At 39.1% G+C, this 19,169-nt stretch overlaps 1 protein-coding gene across 2 annotated transcripts in view; it reads right to left on the bottom strand.

Annotated features, from left to right (window-relative positions):
* Positions 1-6,869: 6,869 nt before the first annotated feature.
* Positions 6,870-19,169, bottom strand: part of CTPS2 (CTP synthase 2) — a 63,473-nt gene continuing 51,173 nt past the window's right edge. For both annotated transcript variants that reach the window (XM_051795037.1, XM_051795038.1), the window contains exons 17-19: positions 17,745-17,889; positions 9,652-9,762; positions 6,870-7,950 (exon numbers count right to left, since the gene is read on the bottom strand). In XM_051795037.1, coding sequence (XP_051650997.1) covers positions 9,693-9,762; positions 17,745-17,889 — 215 coding nt within the window. In that variant the 3' untranslated portion in view covers positions 6,870-7,950; positions 9,652-9,692. The remainder of the gene's footprint in view (positions 7,951-9,651; positions 9,763-17,744; positions 17,890-19,169) is intronic.

Here is a 19,169-nt window from a genome sequence, read left to right as displayed (position 1 = left end):
CACTGACCTTGGTGTCTGCAGAGTTGGAACCAGCTGGCACTGGCTCTATCAGACATGGGAGAAGCATCTGCCAGCTTCTCACAGAAGCCACCCCTCTAGCCATCCTGTATCAAAACCTTTCCCCACAAACCCAATACAAACAAATGAGAAACTGATGATAGATATATTTATGCTTTTTTATATACTTCCGTACCTAAACGCCTTTAAAAACCTGAATACTATTTTAAAGGATAAAACCCAGGTAACAGAGCATCACACCCTAGAGAAGAAAGAGACAGAGGAAAAATGCTGCTAAATTATTACTGGAATGTTGTCAGAGCAATGATGAACCAAGGGTAAAGTGAGGCAGGATTTGTGGGGAATACTGTTTTTGTTAGATTGAGAGATATTGCTTGGAAAAACAAACTACATTTCAGGTAAATAAGCTCTCTGTCAGATGACCCTAAAGCTTGTCAGAACCCTTCTAAGTAAGTATTTTCATTTCATGAAAACTGTTACATCCACCTTCAAGTTTCCTTTTCCTAACTTCACAGCTAAAGTCTTAACTCGTGTCAAAGAGTCAGCAAAGCAGAGGGTATTAATTCAAATAGAAGCAGGCACTTGTTCTTTTATCAGATTCATGTTCCTGAACACTACAGCAAATATTACCAGTCTGCACAGTAGAAACAAAAATGACAAAAATTAGCAGCCTTGTAAATTAAGGCTCCTTACTGTTAAAGAACAAAGCAAGCAGGCTGGGTAGTTGTCTTTTACCTTTTTTACACTCACATATTCCTTTGCCTCACACAACAAGACAACCGACTGATGTTGAACATTATCCTGGAATAAGCAGTTTCAGAGAAGTGTCAATGGCACATTTTATTTTGTACTTAGATTTTTACTTTACACAGTCGTATTTTAACCTATGCTCTTAATTAAACTTTTAAATTTGCATCACTGAAACATTAAATATGAAAAGTACATAAGCATGAACTTTGTACGATTCCTCTGACCTGCCGTAGTAAGCTTTCTGTCAAAAGTCTCAACTAAAGCATCCCCAAGAGTTCTTCTACACACTTCTCAAATTAACAAGCAATCATGTCTTTCTTCCCCGGTGAACTCAGAGCTGCTTTACTCTAAGTAAAAAGCAGATCATTAAATGTATAATCTCATCCCTAATTCACTTAGTTACGTGCGAATTCATGCCCCCCAGGAGGTCTGATTCTCTCCTGCTCACAATATTGGGCTGATGTCTAACTTCACATAGCCAGGAGTGCTTTGCATCTTCAATGGGCTGGAGAGAAATGTTTGCTAGTCAAAACCTTTCTTTCTTGAAGTCTGTATAAAACCAAAAGGAGATGCTCCCAAGAGTGGTACCCCTGTAAGTCTGTATACACAAGTCTGGCAATAATAATGATGTTAGCAGTAAAATAGAATACACAGATACAACTCTAAATTAGGAACCTGCTCCGTACTATAAACTAGTACTGACCAAGCATTGTAAATGATGCCACATTATGATGCCAAGACTAAACACAGGGAAAGTACATTAGCCAGCCACAAGCCTTAGAAGTTAATATTTTCAGTGTTCTAAATTCTGTATGCCTTTTCAACTTCTCAAACCTTGAGACTCAACCAAGGCATATTATTAGGCAGGTATGTTAACAAGAGTTCAAGCTCTTCCAGGCATTGGAACTATGCTCAGAACAGTTTTTCTTTTATGTGTACAAGCTTCTTTCTATCCCTTTTTGGAATAAACTCAATTAAAATCCTGGGTAGGACAGATGAATGAGTAGCACATCCAGCACAGGAAAACATAATAAGCTATTGCTTGAGGCTGGCATAAGAAAAAGCTGGCACAGGCTCTTATGGGCCAGCAGGGACAATAAGCGGATGGACAAAGCAATGATGCAGCAAGTTCCAGCCATAGGAGAGAAAAAAGAGGTGAGGTGCTGTCACTCTTTCCTGTTCAGTCTGTGCCACCCCAGAGAACAGGGTTCAAGACTTATCTGGCCAGTGAGAAAGCCTATTTGCCATGGCACTGTCTTAACAAATGGGAGCCCTGTGCTCTGACTTCTTTGGCAATGACTGTTTCTGTCTTTTATTCTTAAATTCATATACAGTCTAAAGACATGGGCTCAAGTGCTCTCCCTTCCTCCCTCCCAAGGAACTTTCTGTTGCCTCACCTACAGAATCATATCCTTGCTGTTTCTCCAACATAGAACTAGTGGGTGTTTTTGCAGATTTTCCTAATGTTATGACAGCAAGGAACACTGGCACTGAGAACTGGCTTTACCCTTGCAGAGTGGGCAGCCCCTGATGGAGAGGGGGCCCGGCTGCCTCTGAAACTCAGGAGGAAATTGGTCATGTATCCTACATCCTGGGGGAGTGCTCTGGGAAACAGACTACTATTCCACAAGAGAGGGAGTGAGGCACACTCCATGATACCACATGACAGCAGATTCTACTGCTGCTGCTGCTGCATGGAACTGGTCCCAGTTAACAGCAGTCAGAGGTGCTGGGGAGACACTGGGACAGGGTCCTGCTGGGCTTTGGCAAGAAAAGCTTGCTAAATTTAAGGCTTCAACTAACACGAAGATGGGTTTGAGGCCCTAGGGAACTGTGAATGTTGTACTCTGGGGAAGCTTCAGCTGTCCAGGGGTGAGCCTGCTTATCAGAGCCCTCCCAAAACATGGAGCCAGCTACATCTAGCTGATTAGTAATGATGAGCTGATGGTAATGACTAATCCCCACTTCAGCACCTACACATGATGAACAGAATCATCTGACCAAACACTGGTATCTGAGCTGTTTGGGCCAGGCTCTTCTTTCAGGTTCGTGTCAAGAAAGAAGCATTATTCATCTGATCTACTAAGGATGATTGAAAAGCACCTGGTCCTTCTGCTGAGTACAAAAGGAGCCTGTGGTGAGTCGCTCACATATAGGCATCAGTGTTTAACTCAGGTGATACTGCGCAGGGGATTATATAAGCATGGTCCACCTGTTTTAAAACAAGGATTATCTGTGATGCTGCGTTTTGCATAATGTCTCACCACTCAAGTAGAGCACTTAACAAGCTCAAAGAGGACCCAGATCAGGCCCATCCAAGGCGACTCGAGGACTGTGCTGCCTGGTTTCTGGTCTTACATGGAAATATGTTCCCAGCAACTCAGAGCATGGTGTCTTGTGTTGAAGCTTGAGGAAGCATTCGGTATAAAAAAACCCAAAAACTGCTGATAGGACAGTGAATATAATATCCATACAGAATAGGAACTGGTTTTGGGTGTCACAGAACACTTGATGGTTTGACAGCTTTCTACTGGCAAACACACAATGTTGGAGGCATCCACAGCAGTGTGCTTCTCCAGGTAGTTTCAGAACTGAATTACACCAGCTTTTGGAATGGATCTTCAGTTTTATTTCCTCCAAAAGGATCTGAGGTCTGGTGCACAACAGCTGCTGTGGGAAACCAATCACACATAGTGAATGGAGAGAGTTTGCTCCAAAACTACGTTGTCTATTATTAAGACAATGAGGAGCATGTTCTAAATGTAGCAAAAGCAATATTCAAGCTAAAAGACAACTGAGGTAATATTTTTATTTCTCAGATTGACTCTGCGAAATCATGGGTTATTGAAGCTGTTACTGGGTGAGCTTATGTCATGTGGAAGCTTAGAGGAGACTGTCCTAAATATTCCTTTAAATATATGGAGTTTTGGACTATACTTTATTCAAAGACTTGGGTCAATTCTTAGGCTATCCAAACTATGCTACCATTAACTTCACTAGCAGCTTCCAACTTTTAAGTCTCTTAAATTATTAACAGAGAGCCCACAGAGGTAGAAAAGACAGATTTGCCTTCCCAAGAGCATTTCTGAAACACAGAATGTCCACACTTCAGGCAAAGCTGGTTTTCTAGGCTCTGATCCAAATCTGTGAGAGCATGTTACCAGAAGTCCAGTAAGACAACCAATTTCCTCATATGAAGTAGGATGCTACAAGCAGAGAAAATATTCCATGTACAAACAAACCATCAAAGCGTAAAGATTAAAGTACACAGTTTTTATAAGATGAAAGACAGTTTAATAGACATTACTCTAGCAGCAGGTCAGCTAGGTCAGAGCAGGATGTTAAATCCTGCAATCCATGAGGTATATTTTAAGGAGAAAGGAATCAGAACTGAAGATGACTCACTTGTATAGGAATAAAGACCAACAGAACCAGTCTACTTCTGTGATCCATGAAAAGTTAATTCACATTTTATAAAAAAAGTGTTAAAAAAAAAGCTTACAGATAAAATCAAGAGAATCAGCCAAAGACTGGAAAATCAACATTTCTGGAATTGCTACTCAGAGTGAATTTCCAGTTGAGGCAACACAGACATTTTCTTTGGACATATAATAGATGCTTATGTAAATATTGTGAGTCATTTTAGGGGAATTACACAAATATGAACTTCCTATACAGTAGAACATATGTAGATCCTTTTCATATTATTATTTTAGATGAGTCCTTACTTCATTTCACCCTGTTATCACATGGTAGTTACCAATTCAGGTACAGCTGAACACCTGAAAAACGTAGACAGTACTGCAAACCCGACTAATTGAGAAATATCCGAGATACTAAGTTCATAACCATCAAAAATATAAAGGCTGCTAACTGGGAAAATGTGTGATATGCTTGAACGAAGTGCTGACCATGTCAACAGTGGGGACAGGGTGAAGTGGTAAGGGGAAGAGTTTGCCTGGAAGTTATCACAGAGCTAACAGTCACTGATTCACTATGCTAGCAGGGAAAAGCTAAGCACTATGTGGGCTAAAATGCTGAAGCACAGAAATATACCACAACTTTCACGTCCATTTCCCAGTGAAGAAGCCTTCTCTTTCTTGCATGCAAGGATGAGGTGTTATTTAGTCCTAGGTACAGAAACAATTATAACATGTTTACTTCCCCTGTCATGTTGCAGTGCGTGAGTTTCCACAGGATGCTGGAGGAGGCCACGTGCTCTCCCAAGAGAAACATTAGTCTGATCACCTCCTTGCTCCACCCTAATCCCTTTCTCAGCAGATTTAGTCATGTCACATACACAAGCAGTGAAGCTGCAGGAAATGAGCTTCGGCCAGTCCCACATAGGTTTCCACAGCTCCTGTTCACTTCCATGCCGATCTGGCTTTGCTGCTAGCTGTAGCCAACCTGGCTCAGAAGTCCTGTATGCTGTAATCACACTTCCTACTGTCACTGATACACACAGAGTTTAGGGAGAACCTTTCACTTGCTGTGGTAGCAGTAACATAGCTCCCGTGAGGAGGTTAGCTCAGACCAGAAAATCACACTCTTATACTTGACCCTCCCTTAACCTCCTCCATATCCTTCTGGGCAGCAAGCCCCTGCCCTTGTGATTGTTGTCAATCTGCCTTTTCTTTCCTGAAAACTTCCTTTAGCTTGGGGCTACAATTCCTGCTTACACAGAATCTTGCAGAGAACTCAACCTCTACTTTTAAGCTATTGCTCAAAACTTCTAGTTTTCTCCTGGCAAACTAGGGCTTAGATGTCTGCAGAGGAATTCAGGAGAAGTATGCCTGAGTCCCATGAATCCTAGGTGGCAGTAAGCCCTCTTCTGTACCATTCTAAATCAACAAAGTCCCATTTCTGTGGGATATTAATATGACAACACTTTAGTGGCTTCAGAAAAACAGTAAGCTAGTGCAGGATCTGGCCCACCCTTCCACAAGTACTCCCTCATGAGGAATAGTCTGTTTGGCTGAGCAAATCCTCCTCAGTGTCTCAGGAAAACTTGGATATATGTATCAGTTAGATCCATTAGATTCAACTTCTGCAGGCATTACACTAGCACATGAAGGTTATCTCTCTGAACTGCTAAATAAGCAAAAGAAACCTCAGCTTCGAGGTTTCGAGTACATGTTAAAATATGTTAAGGCAGGTGCTGAAGGACCTCACTTGTAAAGCTTACAGTGAAACAGGTACCTGTGCTGCTGAGATGCAGTACTTTACCAGAAATACTCAGTAAGATATGGCTCTCCACAATATCAGTTAGTGCAATACCTACTGTGCAGTCACATCCAAACTCAGATACTGCTCCCCTTGTTTAAAAACAAGCAGAGCTTCTGGTCCAACTCAACCAAGCTACCAAACTTGCTGTGAGGGAAAATATGAATGTAGCTGGTGAATCAGCACAGGACCACTTTCTGGGTAAGGCAGGCATAGATTTTAAATGTCATCCTCCAACACACCCAACTGATCTACAGTGAGGTTTTCCCAAAGGGAGTAGTTTAGCTAGTACTAGCTATCTTTAGGCTAGTAAAATCTACAGGCTCAAAGGAGATACTCTTTTTTTCTGATAAAAGACAGTTTCTCACAGATGATACAACTGGGACATGACTAAATGAACAATTCCCTCCTTGACACCGCAGTTCACAACTGGCACAATGATTCTTTACTAGGTATCCAAACACTTCTGAATAATACCATTTATTGAAAATATTTTGAAAATACATTTGCACATTATAGACAATCTTAGGAAATTCTTCACTTTTCACAAACCAGTGGCCAGTGCCTCTCAGTGGGGAAGACACACAGTGACATCAATTCTGTCAATAACTATTTCTAAGGCACACATTTGCAAACTGCTTTAGAAAAGTAATGCCATAGGAATACATTTTATATTTCACTATCATTAAAGCTTCTTTTACTAAACAGATAAACTGGCTGTGTAACCTGAGATTTCCTAGAGCAATGCAAAGCTTCAAACTTGGTGTTTTACAAAGCTGTAATAAGGGACATGGTGCCTTTTAATTTTGTGCAAATATTTAATTTTTGATGAATTTTTAAAAAGTCATTTTGCCCAAAACCAAAATGAAACACGACACTCAGAATTCCGAATTTTTCTTTATAGGAAAGTGTGTTTCAGGCATCTGGAGCCCATCAGTTACATAGCTCAGGTCCAGCTTCTGTGACAGGTTTGATGATGCCCCACTGCTAATGGGATCCAGCCTTACATCCAGTACAGCACCTCTCACCTTCCTCTCCTGTCTCAGTGATTCAGGCTCCAGTCCTGGCTTTGGAGGGCTGCTTGCAGTTGCTTGCATGCAGTGGAAGAACTTGTGATTTTTAAATTGAAACACATCATTGTATTCTACTGGGGATTAAGTGCTGTGACAATGGAGTGGTCACTGGATGCAGAAAAACATCCTAGAAAACACTCCAGGTTTGTGACTGGTTCTTCTACAACTTTCACACAAGTGTTCAATATGATTGCATTTACTTTCTCTCTTACAAAATATAAATACAAAACCAGCTTCTAATATCACTTCTGTAATTTTGCAGGTCAGTATTACCAGACTTCCAGGAGAAATAGAGCAAATGAACTTATGTGGAATCAAATCACTTATAAGAGCAAAGTGAGAAAATGTGTATCCAACATTAATTATTACAATCACAAAGAGCTGAAATATAGCAACAATTTTTCATTTGTACATATTGAACAGCAAAAAAAGTTAAAAAAAATATATATATACAAGTTTAACAGGGAAACAAATCTGAAACAGTTTTCTACTGCTCAAGAATAAGACAATTTTCCCTTAAATGTTTTACTGCATTCCCTCTCACTCCCAAGAACTAATGCATTTTGTCTTCCTGTTGTAAGGCAAATTGAAACCAGTCAAATCTTTCTTCAAATCAAGAACAGCTGTGAACTAGTGAATTAATACATATTCACCTGAGATCACTCTGAAATAGAGAACAAGATCAGTAATGATTAACAGCTAAGGTGCACACCTGTTTTGTAACTTTTAAAGAGAAACAGCATTTACACAGAACTGTTTTTGCTACAGGACAGTTAAACTGTCATCTGTAATGAGAATTACTGAAAGCCATAGAGGAGGAGACAGTATGAGAACTGAAAGCAGCTTACTCTTCTACTTTCTTCAATATTGTTTTGTTCCCAAGTTTCTGTAACATAAAAAGAGGGAGGGGAAGAAAAAATAAATGTAAAAAAATCAACTATTAAAAATATTTTCTCTCTAACTCAGTTTATTTCATGCTTATGTAATTTTCACTCAAATCTGCTGACTGACTCCAAAGTAGTCCTATGGTAATTACTAAAGTAGATTCATTTCATCTGCTTCAAACAGCACAAAACAAACCACAAAGCTAAATATAGTCTACATGTGTACCCAGCTCTGATTAATGGGTAGATCTAACTACGAGATAAAAAGAAATGAACCAATGCTTCTATCCTTCTTTTATATCCAGATTTAGTTTTTTAGTACTTTCTAGAGTAATTCTGTTGAATACAACTGGTATCCACCAGTGACACGTTCAAACAAAATCAACCTGACTACTGATAACCACTTAAAAGCATCACAAAAGTACATTCATCCACACACTGAACAAGCCAGAGCTGCAACACTAAACAGAGAACTACCATTCATAAAGCAAAGTAAGGACAAAGCTAAAGGGGCTGTCCCATACTTTGTGCTGGTCTCAAGAAACATAACCATTGTGACGTTTGGAGGTGGGAAGGATCCAGGCAAGAGTGAAAAGGAACATTTTGCTTACTTATTTTTTGGTCATTTTACAACATGCATCAGTACTGTATCGATATGTACCAGGTCATGAAATCATTTAACATTCTGTTCTCTGTTCTCATGATTTTGGGATGGATTATTATTTTTAACATGTGGTACATAAGATGGAAAAAGAAATAAATTGAAAATCCCAGAAGAAACTCAGGCTGCAGCCAAGGACTGAACTCCAATTTCTAGCATCTCATGCCTGTACTTCAATCAGGAGATCATCAGGCAGAAATGCATCATTCATGTGTAGCCTTAACTGTCTGTTTGGCACAGCTGCTTAATGACTACACCATGTGAGAGGAATAAAATCAGAGGGGAAAGCTGTGTCGTGCTTACAGAAGTGCTCAGAAAAACATGAATCAGAGTGCCATACCAGCCACAACTCTCATGAATCTGCACAGTGAAAATAGAGTAAGGCTAAGTTTCAAACCCAGATCCTGCAGAGATCAGGTGTGTCATACTGAAATTAAATTTATGACTACCATGTTTACAGGTTAATAAATAAATGATCCAACACCAGTCTGGCAAAGCCTATGGCAAACAAAGCTATGATTTTATAAAATTTGTTTGTATCTCTATCACTCTGCAGATTAAATCCAAGTACTTATGTTGGGATGTCTTTGTGGTATCAATGCATCAAATGCAAATAAAGGTGAATATTAATGCAAAATAAAAAGCCATGTCTATGTAGTATACTCAAAGTGATTCCAACTTGCAAATTGAAGTAACAAAAAAAATAAGACATAATTTAAGTGATTCCAACTTGAAAACTGAAGTAACAAAAAAATAAGACATAATTTAAAAATGTATTTTCAATATATCTTCAAACGGTAACACAACTTGATTTTGTATAGCATCCTACATATAAGATGTACTCAAAACACTTAGCAGACTTTAATATCACAATTACAGAGTTAAGCAGCAGAAGAGAAAAACAAGTGCTACAGGCAAGAAAGAAGACATAAGCTCTCAGACGGGATTTGAAACAAAAGGGAGAATTAAGTTAACTTTGTCTCCTGTTTTAAGTCTAGAAGAAATAAGTACCATAAAGTAGTATCAAAATGATTCAGTTTACCTCAATAGCATCATCCATTTCTGTAATCTCATACAGTCGTTTCAGCTTGTGCCAGGATTAGGAAACTCTTTTTCTGGAGAACTGTCATCGCTTAGGTCACTGTAGCTGTCGCTGTTAGAAGCAATAAGCATTCAGAAGGATCTAAACCAAATATTTTATTTCAAACCCTCCAACCCATGATGCATATGATCAACACTTTCCTCAAATGCAACCCATTTCCAGAAAACTTAAGAACATCTTTCTCTAAAGGAATGGGCTTAAGTTTGGAGTTTAAGACCTGACAAGAAAAAATATTCTACCTAATAAACAGTATGCTCAATTTCTTTTTGCTTGGCTCCTGTACATTCATTCTACAGTTTGCTAGTGCTGTGTGGCTACAATCATGATTAACAACATGGAGAATAACAGGTATTCAGAGTAAGCATAAAAGGAATTTCTCCTTTACGATAATCAATGTTTTGACCCAAGAAAAAGTTAAGATAACTTTATCTACTCAGAATTCTTCAACTAACACTTAAATTACAGTTTTTGTTCTGCCAGTCAGAACATAAATAATTTTCATTGCACCAATCAATATCCTGACAGTTTTTCCTAGGGTTTTATCCCCTTCTGCTGTCTCCTGAGAGAAGCAGATTGGTTTTCACAGAACAAACAGCCATGCAAGTGATTATTTTATAAGTGGCCAGAACAGGGAAACAGTGAAGAACAGGAATCATCACAGCAACTGAGAGAAATAAGTGCCCACCAACCACATTTTCAGTCAGCTGTGAAGTCTGTTGGGTCTCCAGGTTTATCTTAACTTGAAGTGCACTTCAGAAGCGCCTCCAGCGTCAACCTACCCCTACCATACTTCATTTCTGCATTCTGCTTTCCATATATTTGAATTCCCCAAGATCAGAAGCCAGCAAAGGGAGCCCAGGGAACTCAAAAGTACATTTGAGCAACAGTAATTCTGGTCAGTCCCATGACAATTCAGAGCATAGGTTATGGTTAATACAGTACAGGTGGGGATCTCAGACCTCACACAGCTTTGGGTACCAACTCTACGCCAGCCTCTGCACACCTGTCTTGTCACATCTCGTTTTTACCACATACACCTTCATCCTCCAGCCAACAGGACCTCAGTCAGGTCATGCTCCCCACCAAGGGGTAGATCTCCTTCTGAGACACCAAGAAGGTAAGCAGCCCATGACTCACCTAGACACAGCCTTATCCATGGATCCCCAGTGACTGCCTGCTGGGTAATGTTTCAAGGGGAACTATGTAGCTTCATAGCTAGAGATCTTTGATTAAGACTGCAATGTGGGAACAGTGAACAAACTGCACTCAGCTATACTAGTGCTTGTTATTGAGCACTGCTTTGTTGCCTGAATTTCATTGTCTCTTCTTTGAGTGAAAAGAAAAACCAAGAAAGAACAAGTAAAAGATCAGCCTTTTAATAGCGTGGGACAGGCAGAGTGGCACCAGCAGTCATCTCATTTAATTTCTATCTCTGACTGTTAAGAAAGCCTCCCACAGTTACAGCAAGTCACTGTACCAAGTTTTGTATAAGACAGCATATCTATTTTGGCTGTCCTAACATTAAGATTTTGCCTACAGCATTTTGCCCTTTCTTTGCATGACACACATGCTGCTGATGTGGTTCTTACAAAGAGCGTGTCATATCAGCCTAGCATGAAATGCTCAATTTGATCATTTCACCAGCTGGCAATCAATTACACAGTTCAAGTGAGGAAAGTGTTGTTAACAGTATGATCAAGCATGCCAGATGCACACAGACAAACACAACATCACCGACGCTGTACTTACTTTTTTCTGAAAGTACCCATGGAAACATGGAACAAAAATTCAGTATTATTAAACAGTTCCGTATTTTCACATCACAGCAAAACAGCAAATACCATCCACAGAACAGAGTAAAACTGTGATTGTAGAGAGTTGTGTAATCTTATGATTGCCCTGATTTAAGACTGAAGTCTTCAGAGAATTTTTTTTAAATCAGCTCTGCTGCCCAGTGACAGTCACAGCTCTAAAACATGCCAGAGCTCTGTATACAACACAGTATAGGAGTCAGATGCTTAAGGAAAAATGCTCAGGGAGTGAGTGAAGTGAGTGGAGAACTGCCCAGCTTCATCACTTGAAGGCAGGTAGGTGCTGATTCCCAGCCAGCACTCTCCTCCTAGGTCCTCTGCCACCCAAGGTCACAGGTTTTAGAGGCATATGCCCATAGAAGCAGTCACACAGCACCAGATGCTTCCATCATTTCCCCAACTTCTCAAGCCTGCTCCCAGTTTGCAGAACTAATTAGTAATTACCTTGGGCAGTAACCTGACACCCCCTTCATCTTGTTTGTAACAATTCTTATAACAGTGGAGTCCAACAAAAAGCAGCTACTGAGAAGATCTAAGACCACTAGATATAAGATCTAACCCCAGCAGCTGTATTCCTTTTTTTTTTTGTGAGATTTGCAGTATAAAGAAGTGGCCAAGGAAAAAAAAAAAACAAAACTCAAAGAGTGTGTAGTGTCACTGCACCTAGTCAGTCAGTCACTTTAGTCTTTAAGATGAAAAATTTTGGTCACTTTGATTCTTACATCTAATCTAATCTAGCTGTAGTTAATGGAAATACATTCACTGCACAGTGAAATATTAACCAGTACCTAGCTGGTATTTCCCTTTGCTGTTAACTAATGTGAAACTCCTTAAGTTAACGCAGAACACTTCTTAGAACCTAGCTGGCATTTCACTTTGCAGTGAACTGCAACGTATTTCCGGACCTGAGCAAAGAAAACATCCTTTGTTGAGAAATTACCTTACAGGGTTTTGTTTTGAAGTTCACTCATCCTCAGATCTCTGTCTTCTCAAGACGTAAACAATAAAAAGAGCTTTCCCCTGCTTGTGCATTATTATCAAATTAATTCCCCTTGCAGATCTTGCTTTTCTACTGAGAGAAGTATCATCATCTCCCTGCTATTCATCAGTCTAAAGCATGGAAGGAAGCAAGATGAGAAGATTCCCTATTGGTATGGTATAGAAGGCAGCTGACTGCTGGGGCCATATGACATGTAGCTGGAATGCATTACCTCAGCTGCCAAATCACTTGAATTAAGACTCAAGATCAATTTTAAACCTGTATGTTCCAAACAGCTGCTCAAAAGCACCACACTGCCTGCTTTCAGTGTTCTTATTAAGAAACACAGGCAACTGTAAAATGGGGACTCCTCAAACATTCTACTTGTTTCCCTTGGAAAATCCACATTCTTTAGAAACAAAGTATTTGACAGTTTCAGAGGATCTTTTTTTTCTTTTTTTTAATGTAAAATTGACAAAAAATTCATTTTCCAGAAAGGTAAGCAATTTAAACAATTGTTACAGTAATGTTATGCCCTGCAAAGGCAGGAGCCAAGCTAAATGCATTTCTTTCTCAGTGCAAATTAAAGATAAATGTAATTAGATTTAGTACAGGCTGTGGTTGTTTAAAACAAACAATTGTTTAGCTTTCGAGAACACAGCAAAAGGAAATCTGTTAATTATTATCATTTATTTCCTCCCCAAAAAGCTGAATTATTAAAGATATTATAGTCATTAAAACATTACTTAGAATAAATGCATATTTGACTGTGCAATGGTTATAACTGCAGTCACCCATATGCAGTGCACATTTCTATGATCATTATATGGTCAAAAAATTATATAACATTTATTATTATGATCATCATTATACAATCCTATGCTTCAACAAAACATCATTTCATTAAGGAATCCCTCAGGACATACCTGAGTCCCCAGTCCCAATCTGCCAGACACCTGCACTCACATAACTGGACCTAGGATAACATCTTCATCTGAGATACTTACCACCAGCTTCTTAACAATCACTGGAGAGAAATAGGCACTTGCAGCACATAATGTGTATGTGACCCACATAACAATAATAATGAGCTCCTTGAAGTGCATTTTCATTTAATGACTACAGAAAAAGACTTGAGGTGACTAGCTCAGAAGGGTCTTCACTGCAAACACCTAACACTTAAATGACAAAGTAACTGACTTAACTAACCATTAGTAAGTGCCACTATGGTTAAGAGAAGATTTCCTTTAAAACTCTTCCATAGTTTTCTGTAAGAGCACTGAGGGTAACAAGAGGTCTTTGCTGCCTGGACCATCCTCACCTGGGGCCTTCCCCAGTGGTGACTGTCACTGGAGCCAGACCCCTTGCCTTCTTTGGAGACTGCAGTACTGACTCCTGCCAGTCCTCTCCCTACCAGGACAGCTGCCACCCCAGCTCCTGGATTGTCATCTTTTGTGGAGCAGCCCCTCTCTTGCTGCTCTCTTGACAGTCTTCAAATCACATAATTTCTTTCATTTTAATCTGATATGCCTGGATTTGGCCAATGGCAGATGCTATGCCAGATGCATTCTTGATTGGGGACAATGTACAGGGGACATCAGAGATAGCCCTGCCCATACTGCTTTTGTCTTTCATACACCAGAACATGTCACACAGGTTCTTTTCTGTTCTGTTCACAGGTGCTCACCCAAACTTTCCTCCATAGCTGACCTGGGAGACAGCTGGACCATGCTACTGCAGTAAGCTCCACATGGGCAAATTTTCTGAGGTTTCTGGCGGTTTTCTTAATGCACCACTCCTTTTCTCTGGCCACTTTTGTTCCTTGTCTCTGAACACAACTCATAAGTCATCTTTTATTAATAACCTGCCTGAAACTCAAGAGAGTACTCCGTGATGGCACTGGATTGGTGCCTCACATTAGTATATTCACTAATGATCTGCAAAAATTTCTTTTGGCAGTAGTCATAGCTGCCCACACTTTCTCACCTAGGAACATCTCTCACTTCCTACATTTTCTCCCATCTATGGAACATTTGTGTTTAAATTATTTATCTTTAGCTCTTTATCCTCTTCCTCCAAAGATGTCACTATATTCAGCACAGATTTCTAAATTCCCTACATACTTTAATGTTATTTTTTTGTTCTGAGCAGTGCTTTCAGCTCTTATTTAAATGACATTATTTGCAAACATAATTAATGCACTCTGGCTTATTCTTGCAGGCCATTAATAAAGGTGTAGGTTGAGGACAAAGAAATAAAGCCTGCTGATGCTAAACTTGTTATGGGGAAAAAAACCCCAAAAACAACAAACCAAAACAAACCAGCAACATGGCTTTATTGTACATCAGTGATTCTGCAACCCATATTACGCTGTTCCTAAAGATAAGCCAGTTTTTATTATTTTTTCCAAATGAAACTATGTAAGACTCAGTAAAAGCCAACAACATTACATGTGAAGTTCCCCTCTTCATCCACTGGTTTTCTATTAAACCCTTCTGTTTTCTCTTACAAAGCAGTCTATTTGTGGGTATTGTATGCTTTGAGAGTCTCATGTGGATCTAGTTTTCTCTATCCTTGAAAATGAAACATGTAAACTGGAAGCCTCCCACGTGCCTCACTTCTATATGAAATGGTGCTTTCAGTATTTCCATGGAAAGATGTGGAAAAGGTCATGATTTAAAACCATTCACAAGGAAATGAAGTGCATGGCTTTGTTTGATGACTGGGCACTCATGGCATAAAGCATGAGAGGCTGAAACCACAAAGGCAACTTGGGTGCCCAACTACCACTTCAGGTAACTAAGTAATAGCTCATCACTGAGTTACTCTGATCCTTTGCTCAGTTCTTGACTGTCTCTATACATACCAAAGCTTCTGGGAACTAAGTTTAAAACCCCTGAGGATACATTCCAGTCTCAAACTAGGTATGGTCATGCCCATGTGTGCCTATGTCTCTACCAGACTAGGCCTCACAAAATTTTAAGAGAAGGTTTATTCACTTTTATTTATTTAGGGCACTCTCCTGGGAGTTGTAATGCATCTTTAAATTTACTACTAGCTTTGCTTAGAAGCTAGGGCTTCTGTCCAGGTGTCAGATGTTCTAAAACTGCACCCTAATTATGGGGCTGTTAAATGTTTTGGGGTAATGGTTTCCTGTGAAGACTCTCATGCTGAAATACATATTTCCTTTTGTCTCAGGACTTCATCATTACCTCTCCTTTTAGTGTTTATAATAGCCTGGTTTAGGCAATCTGTTCAACTTGCTAATCTCCACAAATTCTCTTTCAGGTTACATCTTTGCTCTAGTCCACAGCATGACTACAGCCCATGCAGACAGTGCTAGATGAGTTGTGCAGAACAGCCTCTCCTCAGATTTGTTTCAGTCTTGCTATGACCTGCCTTAGCTTTACAGCTCAGTGAAATCACCAGCATTCTGGGGTTTAAAGGTTTACTTTGGAAATCCTTTCCACTCAGCAGGTGGACATCTTAATATGAGTGGGTGTGCTGTAATTAGCACTGAAATTCCCTTCTGAACATTCTTCCCTACAAAATGCTCCTCTTTTAGCCTCTAAATGTTTTTCTATTCCAGTGCTCTTTCTCAAGACACAGGGGTTTTGCTTGATTGCTGTAAATGGTAAAATCTGTAACTTTATATATAAGTGTTGGGGTATGAATGTCTTTGCTAAATGTTTAAGGTTTGGTTGGAGTTTATTGTATGAACGTGAAGAAAAAGAGCTGTGTATAATTTTTTAATGATTAATTCAAACAAGTCTAAGTGTGGCATATTCCGTAATTGCCAAAAATTAAAGTCAAGTTTAGATAGCATAGTTGCTATAATGCTAAGGGATTTGAATTAGCAGGACATGTACAGATCACTCAACAAAAAAAAAAGTAGTTTTTCTTTATCTCAGAGATAAATAGTTTTACTTATGGGATGAAGCAGTGTAAGAAAAGATATTGGGACCTTGGAAACAAGATCAAGAGTGAGGCAGAGAACTCAAAAAGAGGGAAAGACAGAATATCACTGTGCTCAAAGACTGCCCCTTGCCAAGCATCACAAAAATCTGACCTATGTATTGCATCAGCACAGATTTTAAAAGGTAGCTAACATTATGACCACTAATTACAATGACAGGCTAAGGTAATACGAATATTTCAGTCAAGCTGTACTTTGCAGATCAGAAATAATAATTCTCTTTGTATGTACATTATTGCACAACTGGGCAGGATGAACAAAGATGAAATGCATTTATAAAGTCAACTGATATACCCATAAAGGAGTAGGCTACCAAACCAGATTGGTCTGGTCTGGCTTGGCTATTTTCCATTACTACTCAAACCTGAATAAAATTTCTCTTTCTCAATAAAATGACTTCATTTTAATAGAACACAACACTTGGGGGAGGGGGAAGCAGCCCAACTCACAAAACTAATAAGTTTGGTGCCATGTTTAGAAGAAAAGTCAATATGCCAGAGTTGCATCAGTTCAGCATTACTATTCAGTCATTTTATGATTTGTTTTCATTTTTGTTATTGTGCCCTAAGTTTCCTTCTGACTGCTTTATTATTCCTATTACAATGAAATTGTAACTGTTATTAATATCACTGACATAAACAAGAATTAGTTAACACTGGCTAAAAAATACTGCTACATTCAATAAACCAAAACCTTTGTGTCCAAGAGAATCAGGACAAAGAGTTTTAGTTTAGCTGAACCATCCAGTTTTGATCTAGATTCAAACTCTTCCATAAGTCTAAAGATACCCCAACTGTTTTGTTTCAGGCCTGTCTCTGCAAGATAGTATTTATTATTTGGCTACTTCAAAATAAAATTAGTGTTTTCTTTGTTGTTGCTATCATCATTCAACTACAACTAGGTAAGAATTTCACTTCATTGCTTGATTCTCTAGCAAACCTCTTTCCCTAGGAATCTACTGTCAATGGAAGTTAGCACAGGAGGCCACCAGCTTCACATGAATTTACTGAAGGTTTTTTACTTCTTTCTGATTATAATGTGGGGTTATGGCTTCATCCCTAATAGCTCCTGAAAAGGAGAAAGTCAGGAGCTGTGTTTTCTGCTACAGGTTATTTTAGACCAGAATTTATGACAGGCATGTACAGAAACAAGTAAATCAACACATGAAGAACTCTTCTTCCTCTTCCGGACTTCTGAATTGAAGGATGGGATAGTCCCTCCAAAAATGTGACTGTCAAACTGCAGGCAAGTAACAAAGAAAGATTACCTTGGAGACAATTTACATCCACGCTGAAGGTATGCATTGAGTGTCCCAGTTGCTGCTAGCAACAGTCCAAGGTATGGAGGTGAAGGTTTCATAGGTCTTGAGGAAAATTCTGGGTGGAACTGAACCCCCACAAAATATGGGTGATCTACAAGATAGATGTCAAAGAAAATTACACTATATAGGAAGAAGATACCAGAAGAAGTTCAAGAAAAAAAAGTATATTGAGGATTTCAGACAGGTGTTCAGAAGCCAGATCACTACATGTGAATTTAAGGGTAAGGCAGTAGGAAACTTAACTTTTTTTCCACAAAAAGCTATTGACAACAGAGGCAGAAAGTTAGTAAGGCAAATTAAGGAAAAATCCTGTGATTTAAAAAAGCTGAATAATAAACCTGTACCAACAGGGTGTGGGGGGGAGGGGGCGAGGCACACAAAGCAACAGTCACAAAGTTACAATCACCATGTTATTTTCATCATAGTTTGGTTTCCAATATATATTTATGCATATATATTCAGAACAATGTGCTGCTTCATCTTCTCTTAAATCTTCAACTCTTGGTTTCTCACTCGGAGCACCCTTTTACTAGTGCCTTTGCTTCCCTTCTTTCTTCTTCAAAATTGTAAAAAAGAATGTTTTTGTAATCTTCCATGCTGAGCATCTGTTCCTTCTCTGAATATTGTTTTAACCACTTCTAGTGCCAGGACATTGGACAAAACTAGTTACAGACTTCCTCTGGTTCTACATTTTCCAAAATAATCCCAAACATTCAAGGAATTTCTCTGCAGCACAGAGTAGGTGGTAACAAGAAATCAGGGATTTTCTTCTAGGAAGATAAAACTATATAGTCTAGCATACTGTTCTTCTCTCTGCTGTTGTATCTTAAAGAGCAAATGGACCCTAGATTTATATCATAACTTCAATGACAAAGCACTAAATAGTTCCAAAACCTAAAAGCTTTGCCTTAAGCTATCTGGTGTACTGTTATTTCTGTGCTTCTGCTCCAACCTACCCTATTCCTTATGATGACTGTTTTTCTTTAGTAAACAGAGTCTCCTTGCAGCCCATTATGAAATAATTCCAGGTTTTACTGCTGCTTTTCTTCTTTTCACAGTAACACGCAATTTAAAGATTCTGCCTGATTTATTTCATTATGTTCTCTGTAGAAGTTGTTTGATGCAGGGCAAAGTAGCCTCCCAACACCAGCATGTGTAAGAGAGGCAATCTGTCAGGAACAAACTAACCCAAGAACACCAATGACTATTAGTAGTTTAAGAATTCACATGTATCCTTTGCTCTCAGATTACTCTCTATGGTGCAGCTGCTTGACATTCCAAGTAGGTGTCTATATATCAAACCTGGTTCAAAATTACAACATACCATGGAGTATATAAAATGAATTCTCAGGTGTATCATGCAACAAACAG

The sequence above is a fragment of the Manacus candei genome, unplaced genomic scaffold (assembly GCF_025592945.1).
Source record: "Manacus candei isolate 608988 ecotype Guabito, Panama unplaced genomic scaffold, ASM2559294v1 h1tg000041l, whole genome shotgun sequence".
Taxonomy (NCBI): Eukaryota; Metazoa; Chordata; class Aves; order Passeriformes; family Pipridae; genus Manacus; species Manacus candei.
The sequence above is the reverse complement of the archived record's forward strand: the minus strand, read 5'-3'. Positions and strand labels throughout refer to the sequence as shown.